Below are 20560 nucleotides of genomic sequence, written 5' to 3'. Positions count from 1 at the left end.
CACAGGAATCATCCCTTTGATGTCTTTTTACTGGAATACCACACCTAAAGGGAGCGCATACCACACCCACAGGGAGTGCACAACCATGGCAGCAGCAGTGTGACATAAATACTGTATGTTACAGTACATCTCCTCCCTCCTTATATAACGTCCCAGAAAAAAAAAAACACAAAAGAACCTCCTGCTTTTCCCATCTTACTAATTACTTATAAATCCAATCTAGCAGGCCTGTCTTGTGTAGGATACCAATGTTCAACAGTCACTTCAGATGTTTCACTTGTGGAAACAGGTTCCGATACGGTTGCAGGTTCCATCTGTGCATTATTTGAATTAGACACAATTACAGCATGATTGTTTGGTTTTCACACATTCGGTAAGCTATATATTTCTGGTAGATCTACACTGCAATTATCCCAATCACTAGACAGTTCTGGAATAGTGCCCGGTGTTCCCAACAATTGATCCACATGGCAACACCAAACACCATCAGCTGAAGTGTGTAGGAAACAGGCACAGTTTGGTTTCACAGTTTCAAAAGGACCAACAGAGCCAATAAATCCCGCCATAGCACCTGGTTATACAGCACCTTCACGCTCCTTTTGAAATCTCCGCTCGTCCTCCTCCCCACGAAGTCACAACGCAAAGGCGGAGGTCAGCGCCGTCTATCCCCTGGAGTACCACGGCCCACAGCAAACAAAGTTGACGGAGGTCCAGACGTCCTCGTCGCCACTTTTTGTTATGTACTTCCTTAATCTAAGTACTGTACATGTAAGGCTGAGACTTGAGTGCAATGGCAGTGTGCTTCTCATCATATGTGCACACGAATCATCCCTTTGATGTCTTTTTACTGTAATACCACACCCACAGGGACTGCACAACTATGGCAACAGCAGTGTGACATAAAAATGAAAATAATTCACTTAATAATGGTCAGGTCAACTCTATCCTTACAGCATTTGGGAAGACAAAATTACTAGGGCTGTCAAACGATTAAAATTTTTAATTGAGTTCATCACAGCTTAAAAATTAATTAATCGTAATTAATCGCAATTAATCACAATTCAAACCATCTCTAAAAAATGCCATAGTTTTCTGTAAATTATTGTTGGAATGGAAAGAAAAGACAAGACGGATATATTCATTCAACATACTGTACAGAAGTACTGTATTTGTTTATTATAACAATAAATCCACAAGACGGCATTAACATTAACATTCTTTCTGTGAAAGAGATCCACAGATAGAAAGATTTGTAATTCTTAAATGATAAATGTGAGTACAAGCTATAGTAATTTTGATAGTTTGTATATTGTGACTAAATATTGCCATCTAGTGTATTTGTTGAGCTAAACTTAATGTTTGAATAGAGTATTATTTTGCATAGCTATTTTGATTGGGAATGCCAGATCTCTTTGCATTGAGTGTTTTTCTTTTTGTGAACGTTATTTTATTTTTGAGAGATAGGAATATTATTTTTGTTGTGCTTTCACTAAATGATACTGTAGCGACTTAAATGTTCTCAACTGCCCAAATGCATGATGGGAATTTTAGCAACCATGAATCATAGTGGTTGCTGCAAAGGGTATATCTTCTCTGCGTTGAGTACAATACATTGTGTTAAGAAAAAGGTCCAGTTATTCTTCCCGCTTGCCACAATAGTTTCAACAATTGTGGAGGAGATGCCACCGCTTATTTCATTAAATAGCGCGGCTCCAATAAATGCCTGCGTTACCAATCTGCCCTTCTTGGTAATTGGCGGTTCATGTAGGCTCATTGTCGTCGGTTGGCTCGGTTCGTCCGATTTCCTCCTGAGGAAGACGGCGGCGTACATATAAACACCGAGAGGCGTTGATGGCTTTTTGTGGGTACTTTTATTAACAAAACAAAAGCATGTGGGGGACGAAGCACTTGAGCCTGCGCTAACTGCGCACTTTCTCTACTCTCTTGCTCCCTCTCTCGCTCGACCATTTTCTTCCTCACTGCTCAATCTGACAATGCCGGTCACATTGAAAATAACAGCGGCCCCCTTGGCGGGTGCCGGTAACACCTGCGTCCACTCCACTTGCTTGTCTCTGCCCTTAGCTCTCAATATACTACAAACGGCACCATTGTAGTCTGTTCGCAGCAATGCTTGAGTGGGTTGTTCCGCACACGCGTTAATTGCGTTAAATATTTTAACGTGATTAATTTTAAAAATTAATTACCGCCCGTTAACGCGTTAATTTTGACAGCCCTAAAAATTACCTATGTGTATAACTGGACTTTGTGCTCTGTCCCTACCGTCCCTATGCAAACCTACACCCTTGTTTACAAGATTATACTTCCCACGTTGTAAAACATTATTATCGTACATCATATAAGTTACCTTGATTGGAATGAATTGAAATACGCCTCAAAAACATTTTTGTGTTATAAAGGAAGGAAAAATTGACCCATACAGAAATCAACTTAAGTATAATTATCAATGTCTATGCTGAATGTGTGCTTTTACGGGTGTCATCTATTCTAATGAGTGACGTCATAGGTTGGAGTCAGATCGGACAATAATAGTCTAACTAGTGTCAAACTCAAAGGCCCAGGGGCCAGATCAGGCCAGTCAGATTATTTTTGCACAACCCCCGAAAGCAAAAACATGTGCATTGACTTCATATTTCCGTCTAAAGTACCGAAATTTCAGATTGTCCTTCTTAAAACTTTGAGGTATCACATTTTTTGTTCGTCATCCCAAATTTAAAATAAATTGAATTTTTTTTTTTTACACAAAAGGCTACAGACAGGTGTCATTCAATATATTGTGCATTTTTTATGTTTAGAGCAGGGGTCCCCAAACTTTTTCCTGTGAGGGCCACATAACTTTTCCCTTCTCTGATGAGGGGCCCGGGGCAGTTTGTAACAGAAAAAGTGTGACGATTGCAGGAGTGCCTAAGTGTAAAAAAAATATTGTTTTTCAGAACGCCACAATCAAATAACCCTTTCTGGATTCTTCACGGAACAAAAGTAAATAAAATAAAAATAATATGATAATATAATATGATAATAATAAATAATAATAACACTATTAATTAAACAGACAATAACCAAATAACTTTTTCTGAGTTCTTCAAAGAAAAAGGCCAGGAAATAAATAACACTATTGAGAAAAAAATAAAATAAACAATTTTTTAAAATGCTCTCTGGTATTGTTCAGAGGGCCGGACCAAATGTGGAGGCGGGCCGTAGTTTGGGAACCCCTGGTTTAGAGACATTTATACATTTATATGGAATCACAATCATGATGGCCCTACAAAAGAAGTCATGCCTATGGAGTGGCCCTTGACAAAAATGAATTTGACACTCCAGTTCTCACCCCTTTTATTATGGTCGATACGTTCAATCACCTGCAATCCACAGAAATTATATCGTTTTAAATAGATGTATCCTTTGTCTGTACCCAGTTGCTCAAGAGTCCTCAAACTGTTCATCACCACATCCATGTACACATCCACATCCAAGTTTTACTGTCCAATTTAACATAAAACAAAGAGAATTATACGTTATTCATAACAACAACAAGACTTTGCGTTGACTCATCTTAGTTTAATGCTAACAAACATACAAATCACCACAGACAGGCCAATGTATAACATCTATGTGGCTGAACTGAGATTGGATCGTGTGACCTCTATTGACTTGGAAATACGTAACAGTATATGTAGTTCTCCTCTAGGGCATAGGTTTGGTCTCCACATTGGTAGGGACAATATTACCACAATGCACATATGCAAACAATGATCCAAATAAGGGACAGCTAGCTTGATTTCGTTATTCCTTGTGGAGGCTGGCCTGACCACAGTAGTTTTGCAGGTTAGCAAGTTTAATATTATGCTAACTCTGATGCAGGTCGGACTTTCAGTAGCAAAATTAGTGGTGTTTCCCCCACTTCCAAATCATTGACGTCTTTTTACATAACTTACAGTGGCTGCTAATGGACAAAAATAAGCTTCTAATATCCCTCCTCTCCGAGGGGGGCGGAGAAGGCCGCATGTTGTCAACATGAATCTGCTGGGGCTGTATGAGTATGTGTGTCCTTGTGGCGGGACGAGGGGGCTTGAACTCATCTGCCAACCAAACGTTTGTTTGGGGGGGGTGGGGGGGGGGGCGGTACATTCAGCAAGTGAAAAGGGATAAATGTAAGTCTGAATATAATGAAAATAATTCACTTAATAATGGTAGGGTGACCCAGAGGTTGCGCTAGACTTTTTCGTTGTCTGTCATTTTGACTGACAGTGTCATAAAAATCCGGTCATAATCTATTTTTACCCGTCACTTACATTTTTAAAATGATAATAATGACATATTCAATAGTATTTAGTTTTCCTTCATTTTTAATTAATATTCTGTCCGAACAAGCTTAAAAGAGGCAAACAGACAGCGGAGTGCACCAATCAGCGACTGGCAAACGTGATGTTAGCAAAGCGACGAGGGCAGGACGAGGGACTTGCGCGCGGAAGTAAACATACGAGGAAAGCGGAGTTTATTCAACATGGCTAGCGCGAGACAGACTGTTGTCAAGGACTCGTGTCGATGTGTTTTAGCTCATCTAAAACTGAATTTACCGCAGATTGGACCATATTCTCGGCTCTCCCGTTCGCCATCCTTGTTGTGGTGGAGACGACTTTCGGCGCGCAAGAGTGACGTTGCTCGTGAAGAACACGTCACGCAAATAAACAAATCTGATTTGTCGATTGATTTTGTACCTACTCGAGAGGCCGTTAATGGGCTGGGTCCCAGACTTTTCTCTCAGTGTTTGAAAAATACAGGGAGAACAGTCTGACCGCGCCAGGCAAACACTCAGTTGCCTTGACTTTTTTCTGAGTAAGGCCAACGACGTCATCCATCAAGAGAGACAATAGCTAATTAATATGCTCACTCGCCACCCTGTGGTCTGGGGTGTGAATTGCAACCTGTCAAAATGACAGATGGACTTCAATTTTTTCTGTCACCGTTTTAAAAAACCGGTCAACGACGGAAAATATTCGGTTAACGCGACCCCTGGTAGGGTCTATACATGAGAACATATGGGAAGACAATCTACATTACCGATATAACTCTTTATATAATCCAAATAAGGTTGCTCAAAAGTTGGTGGGGACAATTTCAGCATCCTCAAAAGTTGATAGTGTTATGTCCCTACCGTCCCTATGCAAACCAACGCCCTTGGTTCTCCTGTGTGTTCATGCAGGTCATCTTGGTTCAACTGTCATTCTATTGATCTTTGAGGTCCTTAAGCTAAACTCTCAAGAGACTTCCAATGGGAAATCTTTTCTTGTCACCACACCAGGAACCGTAACATCCGCCTACCCCTTAAAAAATAACCGATGCCATTCCTTTCCTCCTCGTCAGGCTCTCTGCGAGTGTTTGTTCCCTTTTTGGCAGGGAGTCGTTCCCCCCTCCAAACATCCTCCCCACCCGCAGCAGATGGGTCATTGTCAGAGAGTAATGACTGGCAAACACCTGCTTCTCCCCGCTAAACTCCTCTCCTTCATTCCCAGCCGTTTGACACAGCATATGCGGCCTACACATACAGAACAAAGTGACCGTGACCGAGGCGGCTTTGGCAACGAAGGAGTTCTGTTACGCGAGCCCAGAGTCTCCTGATGGGGTTCGATTCGGCACAACGGGCTGGAAAGTGGGCTACTTAGGCAAGGGTCCAGAAACCATGATGTCATCTCACTAGTCATACATGGTGGATTGTTTCAGTTGAGAAAGAGTGAACATCCCTCAAGAAAACCCGTTGGTTCGCTTCTTAGCGCCTGTTTAATGCCGTTGCTGACAGCAGTCTCTCTCATGCCTCAGGCAAATAATAAGTGGATCACATCATAGGAATGTCCTACCACATCCAGCAGATGGTGCTAAGTTGGAAAAAGCTTTTTTTTAAGCGTTTCCAAAATCAAAAGCGGAGTGTGAAATTCTAGTTTTTCTAACTTCCTGCTCTCATGTAAACTGCAACATGTGTGGTAATGCACTTTTTTTTTTTTTTTTTTTTTTTTCAAAGTCGATCTTTTTCTTCGGCTTCTGCTATGGAAAGATCCCTGAATTTGCTTTTTGATTAAAAAAAAAAAAAAAAAGTACATATATATTTAATATATGTAAAACGTACGTATATTAGCTGACATCATTGTTGTAATAAATCTAATTTTGAGTCACTGAATAATTCAGACTGGAGGCACATACTAAAAAAATATAACCCTTGCCAGAATTAAAACCACTTACAAAAGTTGCCTGGATTGGATTTGAAAATATCAGCTTCCGTGCAAATTGGCCGGTCACTCAAGTCAAATTAAGGCAAAAATATGCGATTTGGGTCACGTCAAGATGTGGCCTTAATGTAGCCAAAATGGCCATTTCATGTTGGCTTGGGGTAACAAATGCTTTATTGAAAATATACCAAGTAAAAGTGGTGTTCACAGCAAAATAAGGGGAAAAAAGAGAAAGAAAAAAGAAAGGTACAATAATAAAGACAAACAATATTAATATGATCAAATTTATAATACGTATAGTATGAATTGAGTATCAATTCTTCTATCTATACTTATATAAAATGGAACTTTATCTGTGTGTTTGTGTTTGGGTGTGTGTTCGTCCCCTATGGACTCTAAAACAGCAGGGCAGATTTTGACCAAATTTTACATAGCTGTACTTTATGTGTCTGGGAGTGTCCTTAGGCTAGGTTCATATTGCAGGTCTTACTGCACAATTCCGATTTTTTGTCATATCTGTTTTTTTGGCGTGCCCGTTCAGACTGCCTTTGTCCATTGAGCCCATTCAAGTATTACGCATGCACACTAATTAGCAGTCTGACACACGCTGAGCAAACGGACCAAATAACTACGCACTGTGCGTGCATGATACACACAAATAAGCCTTATGTGTGTGCGTCACTTTGCTGCAACTCGGCATGTAAGCAATACTGAAATATTGCTCATTTGGCGCGCATTATCAAGCTTATCCTTTTTCTTCATTGTATTTTTTTATGACTGCAGTGAAGCCCGCCTCCTGTGTAGTAAAAGCCGCGTTCAAGCTAGGCGCTAACGCTAATGAACAGCTACATCGCTGCAGTCTAGCGTGCTGCTCTCGCTCTTTCCTGACATAATTGCTGCATGAATTCCGATTTGGGAGACTTGACAGTTCAGACTGCTGACACATCCTAGAAAAATATGTCCCAGATCGGATTTAAACTACATACGAAAGTGACCCAGATCGGATTTGAAATGGTCCACTTCTATGCGACGTGTCCCGTTCAGACCGTCAAGTTAATGCCTCACTCGAGTCGGAAAAACACAAAAAAATCAGATTCGTGCATTAAGACCTGCAGTATGAACCTAGCCTTAGATGGGTTTGATCGCTATAGGCCTTTTAGTATGGAAAATTCATTCGAAACTCAAAAAAATAACATAGAAAATGCTAATTTTCCCTTTTTCAAGCGAGCAACGCCGGGCCGTACTACTCGATACATCCATCTAGCATACATTAAAAAAAAAAAAAAGATTGGGTAGCCCTGATTTCCAAGTTTTTTATGTCTTGATTTAACAATCATTGGCCCCAACAACCTAGCACAAGTAGTCTACCTAGCAAAGCCGGGCCATACTGCTAGTGAGGGATAAAAGTCATAATACAAAAAAGAAAAAGTTATTAGTTTTAGCCAAATAAAATAATAGCCATCGTAATCATGTACACTACGGATGTGGAAAATAATCAGGAATAATCGATGCGCATGTGCGCGATGCGAGTATCAGCTCATTCACTGGGTATGATTCCACAGATGGGTGAAATCTAGATTTATCTCGATGCGTTGGTGGGTATCTGGAAAATCCAATGCAAGCACTGTTTTATGCATTTAAAACTTCACCCATCTGCTGTTACCCAGATGCAATTAATGCACCATCAATATTTCCCGTTTTGTGTTGAATACCGACAGATGCGGTGAAGCACATACAATATACTAATAGTTACACAGCATGGATTGTCGGATGTTTGGAAACACTACAGATTCGCAAAGAAAGGTGGTACGCTCAACAAATTGTCAGTCATTTTCAAAGAATGCAGCGTTTAGAAGCCGTACAACAGCAGCACGACAAACACTCAGACCCACTTACCAACAAACAGTCTACCGCCTCCCCGTCTAGTTGCTCATCGGACACCGAGAAAACTCCAGCAAAGGATTAGAATAGTGTCACTTCTTATTAGGGGGATCCTCATGCAGCAAACTGTGACGACACAATGGCTATAACTAAAGCTGGTGCTTATGTCATATGCAACGACATCCAGCTTTATAGCGTGGTGGACAACGAGGGCTTCAGACAGCTTGTGCACGTTTTGGAAACCAAGGTACGAAATACCAGACAAGTCTGTCTTCCTTTACGTCTACACTAGGACGGATAATGGCCTTAAACGTGTAATTAGTTGGACTATACGCCATGTCGGTTACACTAGTATGCCTATTATATGGATTACTTGTTACACGGATAATGTAAGTGGGTAATATTACCCATCGCTTAATATGTACTGCTGTCTCCGTACAACAATCGGATACTAAGGAAGTGACTCCTATCTCCATTTTTAGTGTGGCGTGACAACATCATAAACAATGGAGGCGGACGATCACAATGTGGCATTAATGCTCCTCTTTTCCACACATTTTTCTTGAACCTTCAAGCTACGTCGCAATAATATGCTTCACTTCAGTGCCCATTTGTAGTCCTCTCATCGCGGATGACACGGAGATGAGCGTTTTTTACAGAGCTCATCTCCCGCATTGTCTCTCATCAGCCAGCTGCGGGGCTGGCCCCTCCCAGCTAAATGCTGCATGAGTATATACAAATGCATAGAGGAAAATTAAACCCGAAAAGTGACCTGCGTGGTACCCCCAGTCAAAGATGCACGCGATCGTTTTTTTTTCATGACATTTCTGCCTGTCAAAACTGTCGCCACTTCCAGGATCGCCACGGTTTTGCACAAGCACTCCTGGTTGCGATTTCCAGGAAATATACGCAGCACCACACCCTATGTTTGTATTTGTTATTTTCCAAGTGGTGACAGCGCAACTGAGCATCGATTGTAACATCCCAAGTAACGATTTCAGGCTTTCGTTGTTTTCTAAAGATTTATTTCAAAAACAACTCAGCGACTGCTCGTAAAAGCTGAGCGGGCTCTCTCTTTACTCTCGCTTCTGCGTGTTGCGTTCAATTGTGTTCACGAAAAAAACAAGGACCACAAAACTGAGTTCCCGACCCCTGGTCTAGAAGGTGTAGTAATTTTGAAATTTCCCGTTTCTGGTTCAGAGGCAGGGGCGCTACCAGGTATTTTGGGCCCCATGAAAAGATATCACTTTGGGCCCCACCACCAGTGCCGGGACACACACACACATTTAGAGTATCAACTACGTAATTTCCTGCATTCTGGTGAATATTTACACACTAATTTGTGCATTTTCTGCAATAATTTAAGAAGAAAATATATTTATGTAAACATACAGTGTATAGAGCAATAATGAATAGACTGATATCATCTATAAGAAATGTACTGAAGGCCATCTTTTACAATCTAAATATATTTTTATTAGAAATATTCTCAAAGCAAATACCATAATGAATGACTTAGAAAAAATGTTTTGTTTTAACTTAACTATACTACATTCAAGGGCATAGGTTTGCATAGGGACGGTTGGGACAAAACACTGCCAACTTTTCAGGTTGCTTAAATTGTCCCCACCAACTTTTAAGCAACCTTATTTGCGTTATGTAATGACTTCAGTTATATAGGTTATTTATATTGTCTTCCCATATTTTTTAATTGTTGTAATTGACCCCACCATTATTAAGTGATTTATTTTTATTATGTTTAGATTTACATGTACATCTTTTCACTTGCTGAATGTGCCAGTCCATATTTTCCTCCTAAACGCACATTTGATTGGCTGATGATTTTACGCACTTGTATACAGAATACATTACAGTATACAACTGTTTTAGTATGAAGAGATTGCTAAGGATTTGCCTGCGTTACTGATTAAATGTAAGCTAAAAGTGGAGCAAACACTAACTAGCACACAATTACAGTATTTCATTATGGAGTAGGCTTAGCCTCATCTGGAAACTCGCGATCTCCACTATAGGCTGCAGCTCCGAAGCGAGGTCCCTTGTTAACAAACTAAATTCAATTGATGACAAACGAAATTCAATAAATGCTTGACACACTGGATTCAAGCCGATTTTAAAAAAGAACATTTCCAAACCAACTTTCAACATCTGTAGGATACCAAAAAATGCCGTCATTATTTGGAATTCATGTTTTTGAATATATGCAATGTCACTCATTGAGGCCGGGAAAATCCCGTATTTCTTCCAGAGTGAGCAGGGATCTCGCTTTGGAGCTAAGATAACAGGTTTTTCACCACTACACTGACACAAGACACCAACCTTCCTTTGTGAAGTACTTTGTCACATCATGTTGGCCTTTTTTACCCATCTCCTGTTTTGCTTTCTTTTCTTTCCTCTTTTTGAAAACCCGATTTTTGTTTTGAAAACATTTCTGCACTACACACGCTCTGCGCGCTTCAAGTAATTGACTGGTGTAAGTGCGCACCACTCCTCCCCTTCTGAACGAAGGAAGGGCGGACCAAACGATTTAATGGAAATACGTGGGTTTAGGGGGTGTGGCTGGCAATACATATGCTCTCTGGGTGTTTACTTTTTACCAAAAACTAAACAAGAAAACAAAACCCTTCATTTTATTCCTATTAAAATTATAAAGATAAGTATTTACATTTGCAAATGATTACCTAATATTCTAATTTTCTTTGTGGGCCCCCATCAGGGCATGGGCCCTTAGAACCAGTCTCACTTTTCACCCCCATACAGCGCCCCTGTTCAGAGGTTAACTGTGCAGGCGATGACGTGACGTTTAGGTTTTGTGTTGGTTCCCTCCTATTGTGTTCCTGTGATTGCCGTTGATTTCACCTGTTGTACCTGCTCCTAGTGTATCCTCCAAACTACATCTTTCTGTGTCACCCACCTGTTCCTCGTTGTCTCGTTACCCCTTGTCTGTGTGTGTGTATATATAAGCTCCCAATTTCTTTTCACTCCTTGTTGCGTCATTGTCAATGTCAATGTGCATGTTCACGTCAGTTTCGATTCTTGCCCGTTCCAACGTCGTAGCACTCGTGTTCGTCAGCCTTAGTAAGCTTTTTGATACCAGTCATTTGTTATTACCCTGACTTTTGTTTCAGAGTTGTTGAATTCCCCGGCCGTTTTGTTTGTACGTTGCTTTTTTTGTTCGCTTTAATTAAATACGTTTTGCACGGTCTATCTGCCTCGCTTCCCTTTTCCTGCGTTTGGGTCCATACCACCTGCCTGACCGCAAATCCTGACAGTAACATATAAGGCTGCTTCTTTCTACACATGCGTAGTTTGCGCAGATGCATGCGTAACTTGCAGAAGACCTCTATCTTTATAACGAATGGGGAAAGGAGGATTTGACGTATGCCGTAAAGCAGTCAGCACATTTGTAGTTATTTTGTGTGGCAGGGTTCCTGCCACCCATCACGAATTGAACTAGTGCCTGTGAAAGTGATATAGACCCTCTCAGGCCATAACAGAGATGTCATTCAACTAATCATCATATCACAAATGATATGAAGATATTTTATAAAAGGTCTAAAGTTGCCTAGTGTTGCTTTAATATAAGGATGGGAGATGGTACTGTGCATTTAAAACAAAATATATGGAACAATAACAAACTCATTTTACTGTATTACAAGAACTTTATATTTGAAATGAAAATGTGGGAAATATTAAGTTATTATCATATTATGAGGAAGAAAATGTTTCAAAGAATTCCATCTTGGTGTTTTTATTCTTTCCATTGTCTCCTTTGTATTGCATATTATTGTAGTTTTATTTTACAAGTGGTTTTATTCTATATATTAATGATACCACCAATCATGACCGCAACCCCATTGAGGAAAGTTGTTGTTATGATTAAAACTGCATTGCACTATGAGAGAATTAAAAGCACTTCCTGAAATATGTAACCTAACCAAACAAATCCTTGCTGCCCTAACTTTTAAAACTTATTCCTACACAGATTTTTTCTGGTTATGAACTTCATAGGAAACAACAAGCTCTTTTTTTTTAAGATCCTGTAGAATAAGTTCATTTATCATTGCCTAAAGCGCTTGTCTCTGGGTTCATCCACCGGGCACCATCAAGGTTGAAAGGTCACTGTACGCGACGCATCATAAGCAATGTAGTGTAGCTGCAAGTTCCTTTCCTATGCATGAAGTCCCTCCAAAAAGTACTTTCTGACAGTCCACGGTTGAAACCTCTTGGGCCGGAAAGCTGACTTCTACGGGTAGCTTGAAATATACAACTCCTTAAGACTTTCTTGAATGCCCCTAAGCTATTAAGCTGCTACAAGTCTGTATATTGAGTGAAAATACATACCAGTGTGTAAAACATTCAGCAAAGCATGGCGGGCGCTTGAATAATCAGTTTAATAACATTATCCTGGCGGTGCGCAGACACACGGGCTGTTAATGAAGTGTCACTGTTAAACTGCCACTTCGCCCCGTTTATTAACGGTGGTCCACGGTCAGCCACGGACTGATAATAAAAGTGCATAAAAGCCAACATAACTTCAGCAGACAAGCGTGATGAAACGATCTGTACTGTGAGCACGCTCGTGTTGATAAGCGACGGAGGCAACGACGAGGCCTACGTGGAAAATTAAAAAGATGAACTTGTGGTCCGTGACGGTTATTTTTGGGTAGGAGGGGAGAATTGGAACAAACCTAATTTACTTTGGCTGCCTGCTCGCCTAATAAATGGGAGTATTTCAAGGGTACCTGGCTTTTCTACAAAGTCTTATTTGCACTGAGAGTATTTATGCGTGACTTTTTATCAGCGACACTTGCACACACATCTAATAGCGTCCAATACATGAGCTGTAAGAACAATTTGCCCTGTAAAAAATATATCTAGTCATGCTTACTTGTATGGAGCAAGAAGTACTGCTTGTTAGTATGCAAACAATCAGTCAGTAAGTTGGTTGGAATCCATTCCAAAATTAAGCGAGAACCAGGAAATAGCCATGGCCAGGAAGTAGACTGGTGAAGTAATTAAGGGATTGAAAAAAAAAAATGGGGTGCTTGGTGAATAGCATAATCATTACTGTACTTATTTTGAATTAGGAAGTATAATGCTAATAATGCAACAGATGGATAACCACCCATTGGTTATCTACTTCGGAAACAGCCTGCTACTGGCTGGAACCAGAAAGTATAGCTTGCCAGAGTAACCAACCCTACCCCTAGACAGATATACTAAAAGGTGGTCTTCTGCCAATAGCGAAATGTTGTAATTTATTTTATTTAAAGTTATATCACAATGTCATCCGTTTCCATCCTCTAAGAACGAAAAAGATGCCTGCTGACTAAAAACAGATCTACATATGAACATAAAACGCCACTTCACAATCTTCTATTCACTGCAAGTCAGTCAATTTTTTTTATTGTTTCTCCAATATTTTGAACCGATAGCAACATATTTGTATTATAATTTAATTGTGAGAGTGCTTTGACTTTACACTGTGCTTTATCCCACATATAAATTTATTGTATTAGAAGAAACACTTGGTAGCGTTTCAGTTTTGGTCGATTTTAGTGACGCCAGTGGACAAAAGCGGTAGTGTTTTGCCTAAAGGAAGACTCCGTTTCCCATGAGGACCAGCGCTGCGTTTCCTATGAGCACCAGCGCATACCTGCAGTGTCGTAAAATCATGAAATCAATTCAATCAAAAATCAATCTCCTGGTCGTCTGCAGATGGATTAAACAACATTTCTGTTTCCAGTGGCTGTGTGAAGGATGAATAGTAATAAGGTAATGAACCCAGTTGTGGCTAAACAATAGCGTGACAGTTAGCAACATTGTGGGTAACCTCCCAGCCTACTCGAACTCGTCAGCGCTGACAAGTTGGTTGAGGGGGGCGCATCACGCCAGTGAGTGAAAGCCGGGCCAATGTTTATTCTGTATATCCTGGTAGCCTGCCTTTTTTTTCCTCCTCTGACCAAACTTTTTGCCTCTTGTTGCGCTGCCAGCTTTGCAGAATTTGCGCGAAAGCGTTCGCATAGACTTGCGTCTTTATAATGAATGGGGCAAGGGGCAAGTGACGTATGCCGTAAAGCAGTCAGCACGTTTGTAGTTTTTTGTGTGGCAGGGTTCCTGCCACCTTCCTCAAAGCTAATTAGTGCCAGTTGTTAGGTCCTCTTCCCCTTCCTTCTGAGACCTGCCCACCTCCGGCAGGTGTGCATGTTTTTACTGATTGCAGGTTGGACGACAGACGGGTGGAGCGGCCACAGGTGCTGGCAATGCCAATCAGCCATCCATAAAAGCCAGTGGACGCTGCCACCTCGTCGCCCGATCAACTTGTCTGCTTCACACGTCAGTTGTATCTCGCCTTGTATTTGCTATCTTTTGATCTCCGGCTTACAACTACATTGCTTTCGTCCCAGGTCCTGCCTTCTGCGCGCCCCTCATCGGATTACACGCCTGCTTCTCGTCCGAGCCTCCTCATCCCACGTCAGCTCACCAACTCCGCTCCCAGCAAGCTACACCCGAGACAGCCTTGTGACCTACAATAAACGATTGCTCATTCTTTACCACTGTGTGTCCACACTGGGATCCCCTATTGCTCTCGCATCTTAACACCAGTGAAAGCTATATAGACCCCTCAAGATATAAAAGAGATGTCTTTCAACTAGGTTTCAGTTTGCGTATCATCACAAATCAGTCTACGTATTATCACAAATGTTATGAAAATATTTTATAAAGGTTGAAAAGTTTTAAGTCATTTCATCAATATCCTGAATTATTTATTTGGCTCGATTTAATTGAAGAACAAAGAATTTATGTTGTTTTCAACCATTTCTATCTTATTTTGTTCCTGGCATTTCCAGATAATGGTGTTCTTGTGGAAAAAGCTAAACATGAGATATGGTGAGCAAGAATAACAAGGGCTCAACATGTACAGCAAGTGTCTTGACAGCAAAGCATTTTATTTAACAAAAAAAACACACATTCACAGAGCTATGAAGGATTATTCGTATTTGATAACAACAGTGTGATCTCAAAATGAACTCCAAGATAGCTTATAAATTGTCACAATTCCCTGCCTACCTTGCATCTACACTTCCTAGGAAAAGAGTAAGGAATGGCACCCAGCAATCCGACTGGACACTCATGACATAATCGCTTTGCCATTCATCATTTTGCAATTAATTATTTTTAAAAAAGCCATTCTCTGGCTACCTTGCATCTGTGCCCCCTTGGAAAATAGTAAGGTATGCCATCCCAGCAATCCGACTGCGCACTCATGACATCATTGGTCGCTATTCATCATTTTGCGTTGAATTAAAAGAAAAAACAAGCCTGCAATGTAATTCAACCAACATTTTTGTCTAAATGCTGTGTGCCTTAAAGTGCCTATGACAGCAAAAAGCATGTTTTTTTTCATATTTTCCGCTGTATTTTATGCTCCTGAATGAAATCGACCGCTTGGATGTGTGTGGAAGCGATCGCTATATATATTTAGTTTTTTTAATCCCACGCCATGACTGAGTGACTTCCGGCTCCAGTCTCGAGTTGAGAAAGAGGGCGCTGTGACGTGTACGGTGGAAGGAGTCCTCTTTACTATCCAGCCGTACTGTTGTATGAGAAGGACTAAGGATTCAGCTGATTTTGCAGATTAATTCGTTTATTTTTCACATCACGCCAGCCAAACGGCTGCAGAAAAATTTTGCTGCACCAGGGAGAGGCGTGTGTGCCTTTCTGGGGTTTCAAAAGGTTCCCATTCACCAGTGGATATTGGCCAAAACAAGCCCTACTACTGTGGGACCACGAGGACGTGAGTAAACATCGTGTTTTGTATTACTGTATGTCAAATACTGGAATCATTTTAATACGTAAGTGGCTTGCATTTTGTGGCTGACATGCTCGTTGTCGACTCGGCAGACGACACCGGCGGCTTGTCGCACATTCCCCCACCGGGAGAGCACTATACTAGGTTTATTGCCCTCTTCATGTGCCCGGTGTTCTGTCAAATTTTCAACCCCATCAGAAATTGCAACTTTGTGTTAAAAATGAATACAGCGATTGCAGAGTAAACACTACAAACTTTCTTTAAATAAAGGACTATTTACTCACATTTCAGCATGGATGGGCAGGTAGAAAATATCTCCTAAGACACATTCTGTCTGTCATGTTAGCTGCACAACAACTGCACGCCGCTCTTTGTTTATGTCATCGCCGTGTAGTAAAGCATTATTTTTTATTATATTCATGTTGACCATGTGGCAGCTACGCGTTCCTCCGACGTCGGCTCTCCTGTCCATAGTAGCAATGGAACGAACTGTAACTTGCTCTCCGCCGGGTGGGTTGCCGATCGGCGAAGACAATCGACAACCCCGCAGCAGTGTGATATGATCCGGGCTAGTTTTGTGTGATTTTTTGCTTCGAAAGCGAAAATAAGACTTTGAGACGTCGATCGGTTCGGGTTAGCATGTCGGCTAGCTGTCACCCCTCTTGGTTTGTTTACATTCTCCGAAGCCGGGGGGCAGGGAAATGTCAAAAGCCTGACTAACTACGGCGGCAGAATATAGCGTTCGAGAGGTGCGACAGTAAAGGTGAAGTCGACAGTTTTGACCATTATGGAGTAATTTTGCCATGTCGTACTGAGTAAATGCATTTTTATTGTTTCATATTCCATTTAGCACAAGATTGTTTTTGTCATGGCCATACCATTTATGTAGCAATTGGGAAAAATACTTCAACAAAAAGAATATCCTTTAAAAATATTGGAGTAGATATATTCGTCGCATTTTCCTTGTTATGAATAATTCCCCCTCAATGGGCTGCATACTAAATCAGATAAAATCATTCTCCCGCTGATGTCATTCACCTGTTGGGGATGCTAGAGCCCTATAATGGTAGGTGTGGCTAGACGGCAGATTAAAACACTAATTTCTCGTCATCTGCGCTTTGCCAAATTGTTGTATATAGTTGAATCATCTCAAAATATGATTCTAATTCACATAATAATGCTATATAAAAGACTTTTTTATCTTGTCGTACGCACTTTAAGCATAACTCATGTTACCTCCGTTCAGTGAGCATCATTGGTCTTTTTGCGTTTTTGTGTGCATTTTCATTTAATATACAGTAAAGATAAAATATAAATATAATAAAGTTCGCACAATCAAACCCTCCAATGTCACCGTCACTGACTTGTAATGGCTTATTTACTCTTGTCACATTTTAGTTATGCTAAAAGTATTATCAATCGAAAAAGACCAAATAACAGCAAGTGACTTTTTTTAATATAATTTTATTATCTTGCAGTTTAGATACCCCATAATGTGTGGGGGAAAAAATTAAAGATTGTTGGAAAAACTGGGAACAGTTCACTGATGGAAGAGCAGGAGACGGACGAGAATGTACAATACTATACTACTACAATCTACTTTAGTTGCATGTATATGTGTTTCTGACTGAAACATCAGATGGATCTTTTCAGATCCGGATCAGGATTTTGACAGATTTGGTCTTGTCTGAAATTGTGTAGTCTTCAGCACTCACTCAGAAGCTGCTGTCAACCACAGTTCACGCCCAGATTTCACAGGCCATCACATCATTACCTGCCATTTTAAGGTAAATGTTGTACACTGTCCCACAACAATATGCGTATTATTTTCTATACATTTTATGATAGTTTTATGTTGTTGTTTTTTTGTTTGTTATATTTTTACTGGGGTGTAAGACATTTACATTGACTTTTAAATTTGGGGTTTCATGCAGCAAAAAGTTCTTCACCACATGGAGACCAAGCTGCAGACTCCCACTTATGATTCATTATGGTGATTATTTTTCATAATGCATTGAAATATGCACAAAATGTGGGCGGTCAGTAAAATGCTCTTTCATAAAATCAACAATACTCAGTCCAAAGGTTGCATAAAGCTGCTTCTAAAGGGTAATATGCTGTCATGGGAACCAGATGGAGATATCATGCAGAAATCAGCAAAGTCCAATCTTATCTTTGGATTCTAAATGCCCAAGAAAATGAGAGAAAAGATTTTAAAAGCGCACACACACAAAATGCATCCCAGGCTAAATATGCTACAAAGTGTATAGCTCATCACCTTCCACGCTGTAGAATGAAAAGGAAGAAAATTGCCCGCCTTTTGTCCATGGCCTCGCCCCCCCTGCAAATACCCACGAAGCAATCACGCCCCCCTTTCTTTTTCCTTTTTTGCAAGCTACTTATTTCGATTTCTTCCCTCCCTATAGCCTGGCCCTCATTTATAACCATCTGAGTCGCTCTTAAGTAGCCATCCGACGCCATCCGTCACTCTCTGCTCACGTACTCCATCTTCCTTCCATTCCATCCTCAGCGCGGCCGTCAGACGGCGACAAGGGGCTGTTTGTCTCCACAGTTTGAGTAGAGAGCGTCTGAGCTGTCCTTGTAGATAGGCTTGGTCTGTGACCTGTCGTCACTATGGGAGCGAAAAACAGAGGTGCATGGGCATTAGTAGGAGACTGAGAGTACCTGAAGGAACTTTATATGCTGTACATCTCTACAGTACTTTGTACCAGCATATAGGCTTAAATATACATAAATACAGTACATATAACTAGAGTACAAAAGGAACAACTTGCAGTGCCTTATAAATTTCATTCTTCTCTGCATGCCTAAATACTAACTGAGGCTTTGCCTTATAAAGTTTCTTCTTCTCTGCAGGCCTGTTAGGGCCTCCGCCCCTCCCTCCTGAGACCTGACCCACCTTGGGCAGCTGTGCATGTTTTTAGCTGATTGCAGGTCAGACGTGTGGAGCGGCCACAGCTGAGGGCAGTTAACATCAACCAGCTTTAAAAGCCCAGCAGACGCTCTATCTCGTCGCCCGATCAGCTCGTCTGCTTCAAACCTCAGTTGTAGCTCGTCTTCTACATCAGGGGTTCCCAACCTATTCCACTAAGGCACACTGTGGGTGCAGGATTTCATTCTTACCAAACAAGATGACAACACTTTTTCCCCAATCTGGTGTTTTACAAGTGCAATCAGTTGATTGCAGTCAGGTGTGGCTTGTTTTAGCAGAAGCCTCATTGGTTCAACTGTCTCTGCTGGATCGGCTGGAACAAAAACCAGGACCCACAGTGTGCCTTGAGGACTGGGTTGAAAACCCCTGTTCTACATGATATCTTTAATCACCGGCTTACAACTACATTGCTCTCGTCCCAGGTCCTGCTTTCTGCGCACCCCTCACCGGATTCCACGCCTGCCTCCCTTCCAAGCTTCCTCGTCCTACGTCAGCTCAACAACCCCGAGCCAAGCAATCTACACCCGCGGCAGTGTTGTGATCCACAATAAAAGACTTCACTGTTTTGTGGCAAAAGGTGGACTTTTCAGATGAATCTTCCATTGAATTACACTGCAGTCGCCGCAAATATTGCAGGAGACCTACTGGAGCCCGCATGGATCCGAGATTCACTCAGAAAACAGTGAAGTTTGGTGGTGGCAAAATCATGGTCTGGGGTTACATCCAGTATTGGGGTTTGCAAGAGATCTGCAGGGTGGAACAAAACATAAATAGTCTGAAATATCAACAAATCTTAGCTGCCTCTTACATTCCTAACCATAAAAAGGGACAAATTCTGCAGCAGGATGGTGCTCCATCGCACTTATATCTCTACCTCAAAGTTCCTCAAGGCAAAGAAATCAAGATCCTCCGGGACTAGCCAGCCCAGTCACCAGACATGAACATCATTGAGCATGTCTGGGGTAGAATGAAAGAGAAAGCATGGAAGACGAAACCCAAGAATGTTGATGATCTCTGGGAGGCATGCAAGACTGCTTTCTTTGATGTTCCTGATGACTTCATCAATAAATTGTATGAATCATTGCCGAACCGCATGGATGCAGTCCTTCAAGCCCATGGAAGTCATACAAGATATTAAATTTGGATCTCACAGCACCACTACTTAATTAGCTTATGTTATGTAACATATTTTTGTATTTGAAGTACATTTTTGTTCATTTTTCACACTACTTTGTGTAGGCGACAGAACTTTTGTCTTGCCAAAATTTGACCTTTATGTCTTCATTAAATGATAAATCTTTTTTCAGTGAAACAAATATATTCTTGTACATTCAACATCATTTGGGAGGATCTTAGCTTTCATACGAGCCATTTCTGAAACCATTTGAATAATTAAAAATCAGGTTATTAGCAATTGTTTCTACAAAATGGATAAGCAACAAGACTTTTGTCAGGGACTGTATAATATAAATACAACATCTAAGAACAGGGCATTAAAAGTAAGCAGCATAAAAAATTCTAAGGCTAATAATTGACTGGAAATTCTTTTAAGTGTAAAGGGTCAACAAGAAGGATTCATTTTCTTAAGAACCATAAATATGCATGAATCAGGAATATTCTTATGAAAATGCAAATTTTCTAGCACATATGGAG

At 40.9% G+C, this 20560-nt stretch overlaps 1 protein-coding gene across 1 annotated transcript in view; it reads right to left on the bottom strand.

The window, feature by feature from the left end:
- Nucleotides 1-15058: 15058 nt before the first annotated feature.
- The window catches only part of si:ch211-79k12.1 (uncharacterized protein LOC568891 homolog), a 32407-nt gene continuing 26905 nt past the window's right edge, over nt 15059-20560 (bottom strand). Inside the window, exon 8 of the mRNA XM_057834163.1 lies at nt 15059-18586. Within this exon, the coding sequence (XP_057690146.1) occupies nt 18493-18586 (94 nt within the window). The 3' untranslated portion in view covers nt 15059-18492. The remainder of the gene's footprint in view (nt 18587-20560) is intronic.

This window comes from Corythoichthys intestinalis, chromosome 4 (genome assembly GCF_030265065.1).
Source record: "Corythoichthys intestinalis isolate RoL2023-P3 chromosome 4, ASM3026506v1, whole genome shotgun sequence".
Taxonomy (NCBI): Eukaryota; Metazoa; Chordata; class Actinopteri; order Syngnathiformes; family Syngnathidae; genus Corythoichthys; species Corythoichthys intestinalis.
Note: the sequence above shows the minus strand (reverse complement) of the source record. Positions and strands in the feature narration are given on the sequence as shown.